This window comes from Chiloscyllium plagiosum, unplaced genomic scaffold (genome assembly GCF_037043375.1).
Source record: "Chiloscyllium plagiosum isolate Xiang-an unplaced genomic scaffold, Cpla_swu_hap1 HiC_scaffold_7, whole genome shotgun sequence".
In the NCBI taxonomy this organism is placed as follows: Eukaryota; Metazoa; Chordata; class Chondrichthyes; order Orectolobiformes; family Hemiscylliidae; genus Chiloscyllium; species Chiloscyllium plagiosum.
Window position 1 is genome coordinate 66,373,238 of NW_028270145.1, and position 12,890 is coordinate 66,386,127.

At 39.5% G+C, this 12,890-nt stretch overlaps 1 protein-coding gene across 3 annotated transcripts in view; it reads left to right on the plus strand.

The window, feature by feature from the left end:
* Positions 1-12,890, plus strand: part of LOC122551630 (sodium-driven chloride bicarbonate exchanger-like) — a 285,117-nt gene that overhangs the window by 23,303 nt on the left and 248,924 nt on the right. For all 3 annotated transcript variants that reach the window (XM_043693862.2, XM_043693863.2, XM_043693861.2), the window contains exon 2: positions 2,265-2,346. In XM_043693862.2, coding sequence (XP_043549797.2) covers positions 2,265-2,346 — 82 coding nt within the window. The remainder of the gene's footprint in view (positions 1-2,264; positions 2,347-12,890) is intronic.

The following is a 12,890-nucleotide window of genomic DNA, read 5'->3' on the forward strand; positions in this document are numbered from 1 at the left end:
TCTTTCTCTTCGCTAATTGAGGCTTTCTTATTAATAGTTTCTCTTTTTCTTTGTTTCTTTTAATCCTCTACCCTTTTCATTTTCTCTGTTTTCATTCTCCTCTGCTCCATTCTCTTGCCTTTCCCTTTTAATTCATTTTTCTCATTTCTCTTTATTTTCCCACAAATTCAAATTTTTCTTTTCTTACTTAATAGCTAATTCTAGCAATGACACATCAATGTCAGGTTTCCTTCATTTTATTTCTAAACATTGTATAATCACTTTAAGCATCTCATTCTTATAAGATCCTTCTTTTATTTGTCCCTTCAATTTATCTACTAAATCTTAGCATAGCCTTATCTAAAGATTTCAAAAAATCCACTGCTATATTTTCTACTCCCTGCAACATTTGGATTTCCAATCTGTGTAATATGTTTCACAAAAACTCTCCTGTTATATGTTCAGCATCTTCACATGCACATTTCCTGCAAGATCACGCATCAATTTTAAATTCAACATGTTACAAATGGAAAAATAAAAGTAATGCTGTATATGTAATATATATGAGGCAATTTATACAGATCTAAGCATAAACAATAAAAAGAACGATTCAACCATTTACCCATCAATATTCTTTATAGACTCTCATCCCGCGTGAAGTATCGGTGCTGTCTTCAATTTCTGTATTTACCAGCTGTGATTCTCTCCATTATAGTCCCTCCCCCATACTCAGAGACAAGCTAACTCATTTACTTTTCTCACAGAACTTTGGGCTGCTTAATATCTTTTAGTGTGGATCTTTTTCTGAACTGGACCTGCTTTTGTCCCCTCTCCAGCTTCCTCACTCTGGGTCATAAAAGCTCAACTCAATCAACACTTTAACAACTACATCACCAGTTAGCTTCTTTCGTCATTTAGCTACAGGCACATAATTTCTTGGGTATGCTTTTTTTTACGCATTGCTGATAAAATGAGTTTTAGATCTTAAATAAATGAGTTTTAGATCTTAAATTTAAAAAATCATCTTCAGAGAATACAAAATTAAGAGGCCATTTAACTCTACTTTCAAGCTCAAGTTTTCAAATAATAATGATTTATTGAAAACCTCCACAGGGTTAGGCAAGTTGTGTCCTGTTTTGGTTATTTTGAAAGTAAAGACTTAATCAAAATGAATGAACGACAAAAGTACAATTCAAGTATATGTGAACAGTGTGATATGTTGTGGAACATAAGCTGACGACAGTGAGCTACTTTTGCTCCTACTTCTCATTTTTCTCTTATCGTATGATTGGCTCTCTGTTCACATACCACTCTCTGATTTTGCTTTTTTATCCATCCCATCCAATGCACAATATTCCAGTGGCAAGGTGAAAATGACCCCTCACTAAAATATATCTTGGCACGTGAATCAGTGCCTTGGCCTTGTCCAAAATGGATGCAAGTATTAACAATTGTTTTATTTATTTGGAGAAATAACCTTTCACTTGGAAGGCATGAGTTAACAAGGGAGAGCTAGAAATGATATCTTAAACACAAATCCATGTCATTAACTTGATTATATTCACCAAGAAGGTAACAGAAGCTTGATTGAGATGGTAATATAGATTTTGGATATATGGACTTTCTAAAGTTGTCTGACAAGTAATACACAGGGGTCTTATTAAAAAAAAAACTGGAAGTTTATAGAATTAAGGGGGAAGTGGTGATTAGGTATGGAAATGATTCAGTGACATAGGCAGAAAAGTGGTGGTTGTAGTGGGTAATAGAGTATGGAGCAAGGGTGGGACGGATGAAATTTGTGTTTTTAGGGAGATTACAAAATAAAGGGAACTCGGATTATTAAGTGGAATTGTCGTGAATAAAGTTTCACAATTGAAAGAGTGATTGCAGTTTATAGGGAAATTGGGCTATTGGATAGGGTTACTGTTTGGAGGGAAGTTGGACTATGAGGGTGATTACAGCATGGATGAAATTGGTACCAGAATGAGAGCCCTACTGATTTGGAGAATTTGGGAAATCTACCAGAAATTTATGATTCTTACAGAATTATTTTGCAATAGGGGAATGTCTGCCAGTTGGAATGATGCTTATGAGAATCTTCTCCTCCTTGGTTCATATGAGCATACTTGTCATTTTAGTATGATCACATGAAGATCTATTAACATTCTTTAAGCCTTCTGATGGTAACTATAATTATGAAATGTATAACCTCTGTAATAGTATGTTTCAAAGAAGCTCTAATTGTTTCCAAACTTTGAATTAAGCATCAGATTTTTTTTTTACAGAGAAATGATGAAGAAGCTGTAATAGACAGAGGGGGAACTTGCACAATTCAGAAATCACATTTTGAAAAAGAAGACTTGGAAGGTAAAAAACAAATTGAATTATACTTTAAATGTCAGGTGGGAATTTAAACTTTCCCTCCTGGTGTGTAATTTTCATGTGGTGTCTCAAATATGATCCTATGTTTTGTCAGATACTCATGCACTATGTGATTATTCCCAAGATCCATCTCACTATGATTAATGGACTTTTCAAAAAGTGCTTCACGTAGATTCATTATCTATTCAGAGTTACAAAATTATGACTTATTTCATTACTTCCAGCTAATTGTTGAGTATCTAATTATTTGTAAATATATGTAAAAAGTAAATTTTCCTCTTTATCATAGACCAACTCAATTATTGGAATTAAATATAGAACAGTTAGCCTATCAACTTGGACAGACATTATAAACTATGCAACTTTTGAATTTTCAGAGAGGATATTGAAGTACTCTTGAACAAAGATCTAAGTAACAGTGCAGCACAGTTCAGGCTCTTCAGCACATCAAGGCTCTGCCAACGCATGGTACCTTTCTAAACAAAAAACCTTTGCCTCTCTGCAGTTTGTATCCCTCCATCCCTGCATATTCATGTGTCTGGCAAGATGTCTCTTAAACATTGTTATTGTATCAATCTCCACCACCTCCTCTGCCAAAGTATTCCAGACACTTAACACCCTCTTATATCTATTTGCCTCTTACATCTATTTAAACTTATCCTCTTTTACCATAAACTATGCCCCCTAGTAATTGACATTTCTACCTGGGAAAAAGACTCCAATTATCCATTTTATCTATGCCTCTCATCACAAACTTCCAACAGGTTGTCCCCATCCTTTGACGTTCAAGTGAAAACAATACAAGTCTGTTCGATCTCTCCTCATAGCTAATACCTTCTAAACCAGACAATATCCTTGTAAGCTGTTTCTGTATCCTGGTCAAAGCCTTCACGTCTTTCTTTTTTTTTATAGATATTTTTATTAGAAATTTAACATTTTTACAAGTTTACAAAAATAAACAAAACTCTCAGATATAAACATTGATATACAATTAGCTCAAATATACAATAGCCAAAATTTGACAAAAAAAAACAAAACAAAACAAAAAAAAACCGAAAAAAAAAACAACAAAAAAGAACAAACAGACAAAACTCAACTATCTACTAATCTAACCTACAACTAACCAGGGTGTATATTTAAGTCTCTTACATGCTCGGGATGTGTTAACATCAGATATGATAAAACCCGTATTCGTGCGGGATTCCTCCCCCGAGGGGCCGCGGACCAGCCAGGTCTGTAGTCTCAATTAAATAAAAGCCCTTGTTAGGATAGCCGAAATATCTGTATTTATGTAATTCAAAAAGGGCTGCCATATTTTATAAAATAATTCGGTCTTTCGGTGCACCATGTTTGTAAGGAAGTCAAGGGGAATACATTCCATAATTAGTCTGTGCCAATTTGAAAGTCCAGGGGGGCCCTCCGCCACCCAGTTCATCAAAATATTTTTCCTTGCACAGAAAGAAAGAATAGAAAATAGTCTCTTCCCGTACGTGTCCAGGGAGGGAAAGTTCGAAAAGCCCAATAGGAGAGATACGGGGTCCACTTTTATTTCCGTTCCTAAAATTTCTGTCAGGGTACTTGCTACTTTAGTCCAATATCCACGGATCTTATGACAGGTCCATAAGCAATGTACAAGAGTGCCCACCTCTATTTTGCATTTAGGACACATTGGAGATGCTCCTGCCTTAAATTTTGCCAATCGAACCGGTGCTATATGGGCCCTATGAAGTATCTTCAGCTGGATAGCCTGGGTTCTGTTACAAATAGTAATTCTTCTAGCATTTTCCCAGATATCATTCCACGTTTCTGTGGAGATTTCTAGTCCCAGATCCTGATCCCATGTTTTAAGCAGATTATCCATATCTCCCGATACTTCATCATGTAGCAAATGATAAATATTACTGACGGAAGATACCCCCACTGGTCGTAGGACACTACATTCTCTATCGGATTTATAAAGACTATCTAATAACGTAGTCTTCTTCTGTATAAAATCTCGAATTTGGAAGTATCGAAAGAGGTCTCCATTGGGTAATCCGAATTTCTGACGCAGCTGTCCGAAAGACATCAGGACCCCATCTTTAAATAAATCCCCGAGACATGAGATACCCCTGGCTCTCCAGAGTTTAAAAGTGGCATCTGTTAACCCCGGTTGGAATCCCCATGCTCCCACTATCGGTGCATAGGGGGATGTTTTATGTGAATTACCCTCATTTTGCCGCATTATATTCCAAGCCTTGATTGTATTCAGTATTATAGGGTTTTTACAGTGATCTGTAATGATTTTCCTCTTGTCTGAGAATAAAAGGTTAATAAGTGGGTATTTTACTTGAGAAGCCTCGATGTCCAACCAGATTGATTGTGGATCAGACAAGACCCAATCAGCTATATAACTTAATAGGGAACTTAATTGATATTTCCTAAAATCTAGGAAGTCCAATCCACCCCTTGCCTGTGGAAGCTGTAGCTTCTTCAGCTTAATGAGGGGCCGCCTATGGTTCCAGATAAAGGAACTCAGCCAGCCGTATAATTTACATAAAGCTGTCCTCGGCAGCATCACCGGAAGCATTCTCATAGGATATAGGAGACGGGGCAGGATATTCATTTTGATTAATGCTATTCTACCCAGCCAGGAAATTGGCAGGTCTCCCCATCGCTGGAGGTCCTGCCTTATCCTTTCCAATAAATTCACAAAATTAGCCTTATACAACTGACCAAATACTGGAGTAATAAAAATGCCTAAATATAAGAAACCCTCCAGGGACCAGCGAAAGGGAAAAAGGGAACCGTCCGCTAAGCGGGGTATCACAGCAAGGCCACCCATTGGCATAGCCTCCGATTTTGAAAAATTAATTTTATAGCCTGAGAATGCACTAAATGTATTAATAACTTGGATTAAGCGGGGTATGGACATCAAAGGGTTACTGAGGAATAGAAGAACATCATCTGCATAAAGGGTAATTTTATGTTTACCTGTACCAATCCTTGGGGCCACTATATTAGGATCAGCTCGTATAGCTTCTGCTAGTGGTTCAATTATTAGCGTGAATAACAATGGTGAGAGGGGACATCCCTGACGGCAGCCCCTACCCACACTGAAGCTATCCGAGCCTAATCCATTGGTAACCACAACTGCTTTGGGATCACTATACAATGTTGAGATCCATTTGGTAAACACCTGTCCAACACCAAACCTCTCCAATGTGTAAAACAAATATGACCATTCGACCCTATCAAATGCCTTTTCCGCGTCTAATGAAACCACTACTCCTGGTATCTTTCCCTGATGACAAGCTTGAATCATATTCAGAGCCCTTCTAACATTATTGGATGATCTACGGCCCTTAATAAACCCCGTCTGATCCTCCTTTATAATATGTGGCAGTATCCTTTCTAATCTCAGTGCTAATGTTTTAGAGAGGATTTTAAAATCTACATTTAGCAAGGATATTGGTCTGTATGATGTACAATCTTCTGGGTCCTTTCCTTTTTTGAGGATAAGAGAGATATTTGCCTCTTTCAGCGAAGGCGGGAGACAGCCCTGACTATATGCATAGTTATACATGTCCATAAGTGGACCAACCAGTATTTCTGTAAATTCTTTATAGAATTCAGCTTGAAAGCCATCTGGGCCCGGCGTCTTACCATTTTGAAGGTGCCTAATTGCATCAACTATTTCTTGGGGTGTAAGAGGAGCATTTAGGACCGATACTTGTTCCGGAGTTAGGTCTGGAAAAGTCAAATTTTTAAAAAATGACTGCATCCTCTTCGCCCTATCTTCACAATCCTGTGATTTATATAACTCAGAATAGAATTTTCTAAAGGTCGCATTAATCTTTTTATGATCATGAGTCAAAATACCCGTACTTTCCTTGATAGACATAATAGTCTGAGGGGCCTTTTTTTTCTTTGCAAGAAATGCTAAGTATCTACCCGGTTTGTCGCCATATTCATATAATCTTTGCTTTGCAAATAATATTTCCCTCTTAGCCGTTTGAGTAAGTGTAGTATTTAGAGCTGTCCTAAGAGCTGTAATCCTTTGCAATTTAATAATAGAGGGTCTATCAATGTATGCTGTTTCAGCCGCTTTTAAGCGGGTTTCAAGCAAACGCTGTTGTTCTCCTTTTAATTTCTTCTGGGTCGCTGAGTAGGAGATGATCAAGCCTCGCGTGTAAGCTTTGATGGTCTCCCACATCATTGACGGGTTGCTAGCTGTACCTGAATTAATTTCTAAAAAAGTTTTAAATTCTTGAGAGAAGTACTTTACAAATTTACTATCTTTCATTAAGAAGGGGTCCATACGCCAATGCCGAGGGGATGTCCCACTGTTCTTCGCCTTAGTTTCCATATATACAGCAGCGTGGTCAGAAATTGCTATATTACCTATTTTACAGGATGATATGGAATTTAAAAAAATTGAGGGGGCAAAAAACATATCAATTCTGGTATGACATTTATGTGGATTAGAGTAGAAAGAAAAATCTCTACCCTGTGGATGAAGACATCTCTATACATCTACTAATCCTAATTCTTTGTTCAGATCCATCAATTGTCTAGATCTGGGAGATACTCCTGCAGTACTCTTGGGAATCCTGTCTATTTCCGGATCCATAATACAATTAAAGTCTCCCCCTATAATTATATGACGGGCATCAAAAGCCATCAATTTTGAGAAGGCTTCCGTTATAAATTTAAAGGGGTGTGCCGGGGGGCAGTACAAATTTAAAATCCCATATTCCTCTCCATTTATGAGAGCTTTAATCAAGATATATCGTCCAGATTCGTCTTTTATCTGCTTTAGGATTTTGAAAGGGAAATTCTTCCGAACAAGAATAACAACTCCCCTGCTTTTTGAGCTAAAAGAAGAAAAAAAGGCCTGATCAAATCCGCCCTGTCGTAATTTCAAGTGTTCTTTATCTGACAGATGCGTCTCCTGTAGGAGAGCTATATCAACTCTTTCCTTCTTAAGATTTGATAATATTTTCTTCCTTTTAAGTGGCGAATTACTCCCTTTGACATTCCAGGTGCACCACTTAACCGATTGATCAACCATAATCCTCTGGGCCAATCCGAGACCCCTCGGGAGGGGGAACCCCATCCAGAACATCCCGGGCATGGAACATGTAAAATTTACAAAAATAAACCCTCTTTAATACACCCACAACAATACAGTAAAAAACTATTTCTAAATAAAAAAAATATAAAACGTATCTAAGTGGAGACTTTCCCCCTTGTTCCCAGGGGGCATCACTTCCTCTCCAAAAATCCCTCATATCCTCTCCCAACCAATGCCCCACCCTTGACCCAGGCACTCCTCAATAAAGTGAGGAAAATTCAAATATAATACAAAGCTAGAGTTAACAGTGAGCACCCCACCCCCACCCCTACCAACACCTGGGTATATTTGGTAATGTTAATACCACATATAAACATATAATTATAAAATTACCAGTTCAACAAATAATAATTAAATATGATAATACAAAATAACGAAGGGAAAAACAACCCCGCTCCTAAAGACAGAGGTAAAATCGAATAAGGTAACCACCTCCCCCCACCCACATTAACCAAATCCCCCAGCTTATATATACATATATATACATACACATACACATATATATATATATATATATATATATACACATACATACACACACACACATATACATACACCCCTCATATATACATAAAATAATAACAGAAAACAACTCCAAGGGGGGGGGGGAGAAAATCAAATCCCTCTCCCCACCCCCCATAATAATATTAAGCAATAAGGTAAGAAAAGAAAAAAAAAGGGAGGGGATATAAACCAAAACGGGGGGGGGGGGGGGGAAGGCAGACCAACATCCATTATGTCCTACAGTTTATCTAAGAGAGTCCAACAATTCCTTAGCCTTTTCTGGTGATCCAAAGTTATATACAGATCCTTCATGGTTAAAGCGTAACATCGCTGGGTAGCGTAAGGAGTACTGTACATTTAAGTCCCTTAAACGCTTCTTCGCCTCGTCGAATGCCTTCCTCTTTCGAACCAGAGCCGGGGAAAAGTCCTGAAATAGCATGATCTTGGATCCTTTGTAGATCATAGCTTGGGGGTCTTTTCCGAGATTTCTAGAGGCTTCTAGGAGTATCTGCCTCTCCCTGTAGCTCTGCAGCCGGAACAGGACCGGGCGTGGGCGCTGTTCGAGCCAGGCCCGCGTATTGCTACCCGGTAGGCCCATTCCACCCTTACCTGGCCTGATCCAGCTTGCAGATTTAAAAGTTGTGGCAGCCACTGCTCCAGGAATGCTGTAAGCTGGCCTTCCTCTTCCTGCTCGGGAAGGCCCAGCAAACGAATATTTTTTCGACGACCTCGATTATCGAGGTCGTCAATATGATTTTCCAAGGTCCGGACTCGCTGCTCGAGAGTCCGGACCTGATCCACGGCCGATTGAGCGGTTGTCTCTGAGGTCGCGGCCTTTAGCTCCGCCCCTCCGACTCGGCGTTGAATTTCATCAATTTCACGGTCGTGCTTCTTCAGCGCGGCCGAGAGCGACTCCCAACGATTCCTGGATTCGACGATAAAGGCATCAATCTTCGAGTCAAGCTTGGAAAGCATTTCTGCAAGGCTTGTTACTGTTGGTAAGTCCCCCGGGGCGGCTGTGGACGCCTCTGCTGCAGCTGGAGAGTGTGGGGGAGGGGTTCCTGCTTGCTGAGAGCTGCGGGCTCCCTTCCCTTTAGTCATTTTAACTTAGGATAAAGTTGCTTAAATATAATATTACACCACTAATTCAGTTACTAACCTATTATAAATGATTTATAAATGATTTGGTAAGCTTGGTAGGGGGTAGGTGACCCACTGTGCCCAAGTCTTGGGAGGAGCACTATAGACTCAGTCTTACTGGGTCGCCGCCATCTTGGATCCCCTCGCCTTCACGTCTTTCTAATGTGGCATGCAGAACTGTACACAATATATCAAAAGATAAATGTAGCAGAAACAAGACTCGCCAACTTTTATACTCTATGTGCTGCCTAATGAAGGCATGCATGCTTTATGCCATCTTGACCACCTTACCACTTATGTTGCCACTTTCAGGAAACTGTGGATCTACACATCGAGATCTCTTTTTATATTGATGCTACTAAGGGTTCTGCCATTTACTGTATACTTCCCTCCTGTATTAGGTCTTCTAAGACGCATCACCTCACATTTGGCCAGATTAAACTTCATCTGTCTGTGTAAACCCTCCTGAGCGGCAATAGCAAGGCTTCCTGCCAGGATATTGGCAATTCTCCAGTTATCTGAAGCCCTCCCTCCTACACCAGTTGTTTAGTCATGTATGTAATTGTACTATTTTCCTATTCCTAGCCTCACTGGCATGTAGCACAGGAAGTAATCTTGAGATTACAACCTTAGAAGTTCTGCTTTTCAACTTCCTACCTAGTTCCCTGAACTTCCTTTGCAAGACCTCATCTCTCTTTCTGCCTATGTTGTTGGTGCCAATGTGGATCACAACATCTCACCCTCCCATGTCAGAGTGTCTACTGCCGGCTCAGAGACACCCTTGACCCAGGCACCAGCGAGGCAACACACGATCCTGGAGTCTTGCTTACAGCACAGAAATGCCTATCTGTGTCCTGACTATGGAGTCCCCTATCACTACTGTTTGGCTCCACTTCAACCCTCCCTGCTGCAGAACAGTGCCAATTGTGGTGTGACAGATCTGGCTGCTGCTGCTATATTTCCCTGAGGGCATTCCTCCAAAGTATCCAAAACGGGACCCCTTTTGAGAGGAGAAGGTCCACAGGGGACTCCTGCACTGTCTGCCCACACTTAATCGTCTTCCTGATGGTTACCCAAGTCTTCTCTGTCTGTAACCCTTACTCGTGGTGAGACCAGCTCACTAAATGTGCTATCCATGAGTCAACCTCATGGATACTCAGCAGTGAGTCCATCTGCAGCTCCAGGCACTCCATGTGACAAATTTGTAGCTGAAGCTTAACACGTTCCTGTATACGTATTCACCATGTGAAAGTTATCATAATTAATCACTTAACCTTAATTAGGATTGAGCCTCAAATGCAGTTTGTCAGCATTGGACCCAGTCCTCACCTGAAAAAAGTAGCTAGAACTGAGAACTTATCAACCACTGGCCAATGCCCGTTTTTCTCTTGGAATTTGCTTGCTCTCCACCCCCACTGCCCATCTCCATACTCACCATCAAGGGCCTGGAAGAATTCACCTCTTTGAGGTTTATTTGTACTTTTTGTAAAATAACGACTTTTTCCCCTCTGCCATCTTATTTATTTTAACACACATGTTCTACACTGTAATATATGATAGATGACAAATTCCTATGCTTCTACGGTGCTGCTGTTGGACTGGCAATTTGGAAATGCAGAAGTGTTTATGATAGCTTTGTAATTTTGATCCATCATATAAAATGACCTCATATGTTGCAGGATGTTCATTTGCCTAATTCCTCTGAAGCTGTGAATGATGAGCATTCTTACCTGAAACATTAAACTGGTAACATCCACCTTTTGAATGCTATAACATATAAGCAAATATTTATTTATCCTTGTATTTTATAAGTTTGTTGGCACAGCATCATGACAATACATTCTTTTGGTCTCATTACCCACAGTGAAGGGCATTAAGTTCTTTGCCATTAAAACATTTGACAATTCAGTTGCTGTTAGTGATGTTTTTCAGTGCCAGTACCATGGTAACTGTGTATCTTTTGAATTGCTCTTTTTGTTTGAATTCAAAAACCCTAGCATTGGTGAAATAACTTCTAGTGTTTATGGTGTTTAGATCCACTTTTCATTGACTGCTGGCAGATTTGTGAATGTAGCTCTGTCTGGCTGTTACAAGGCTAATGCTAATTTATTAAACACACATTTGATCAGAAGACAGATCACAAACAATTAATTTGTGGAATCCAAATTAAAATACTAGCATAAATTGTGCTTACATTCTTCTGTTCTTTCAAAGTAGTATTGATTGCCATTTTCTTGAACATTTGGACTTTTTATATTCATTTTTTAATTTGCATTCCAAAGGACTGCATCTATAATCTAGCTCCAGACTTTATGCTGTAAAATCTGTTTTCAGGAGATCAACAACTAACTTGTGGAACACTGTAACACTTTGCTGGTGGTCTACTCAAAACTAAATTAACAGTACAAATGAGGGAATATGGGTGCTATGTTCTGAGCATTCAATCGAAAGGATGCTATATATTAGCTTGGAACGATTACATTGATCATTGGTCTACCAGTCAGTGCTAAAATACCTTAATTTATTATAGATATTCAATATAAGAAGAGGTTAGTCGTCTTGGGAGTACAAAGGGATTTCACCAGAAGCACTGGACAATAAATTTAAAACCATATCTCACCACCTATTGGTTGATTATGTCTTTTGTATTTGCATAAGCTTTGTGTTTTACTTCTCCGGTAGCTTTGTCTTTTGCGAGGAGTATCCATTAAGAATTGACAAAATGTCAGCTGATTTTGGAAATGAAACACACTGGTTATACTGAACTTCCAGTTTAAGGTATATGAGATGAGTTGGAGCAAAATACCTTGTTCCACAATTCTTCCAGTTTTTTTTTCCTTCTGGGAGCAGCATCCACCAATCCAACTGATGAACCATCGCATTCCCTACTGAACATGGTTCAAATCACAATCATGTAGCTCTCTGGTTTTTTGGAAGCATTTTGGTTTCTTCCCTCTCCCCTCTCTTAAGCACGTGTTAAGCAACCAACTTTAACTTAGAGTCATAGAGTCATAAGGGAGACCAGAATTGCACGCAATATTCCAACAGTGGCCTAACCAATGTCCTGTACAGCCGCAACATGACCTCCCAACTCCTGTACTCAATACTCTGATCAATAAAGGAAAGCATACCAAACGCCTTCTTCACTATCCAATCTACCTGTGACTCCACTTTCAAGGAACTATGAACCTGCACCCCAAGGTCTCTTTGTTCAGCAACACTCCCTAGGACCTTACCATTAAATGTACAAGTCCTGCTAAGATTTGCTTTCCCAAAATGCAGCACCTCGCATTTATCTGAATTAAACTCCATTTGCCACCTCTCAGCCCATTGGCCCATTTGGTCCAGATCCCGTTGTAATCTGAGGTAACCCTCTTCGCTGTCCACTACACCTCCAATTTTGATGTCATCTGCAAACTTACTAACTGTACCTCTTATGCTCACATCCAAATCATTTATGTAAATGACAAAATGTAGAGGACCCAGCACCGATCCTTGTGGCACTCCACTGGTCACAGGCCTCCAGTCTGAAAAACAACCGTCCACCACCACCCTCCGTCTTCTACCTTTGAACCAGTTCTGTATCCAAATGGCTAGTTCTCCCTGTATTCCATGAGATCTAACCTTGCTAATCAGTCTCCCATGGGGAACCTTGTCAAACGCCTTACTGAAGTCCATATAGATCAAGTCTACTGCTCTGCCCTCATCAATCTTCTTTGTTACTTTTTAAAAAACTCAATCAAGTTTGTGAGACATGATTTCCCACGCA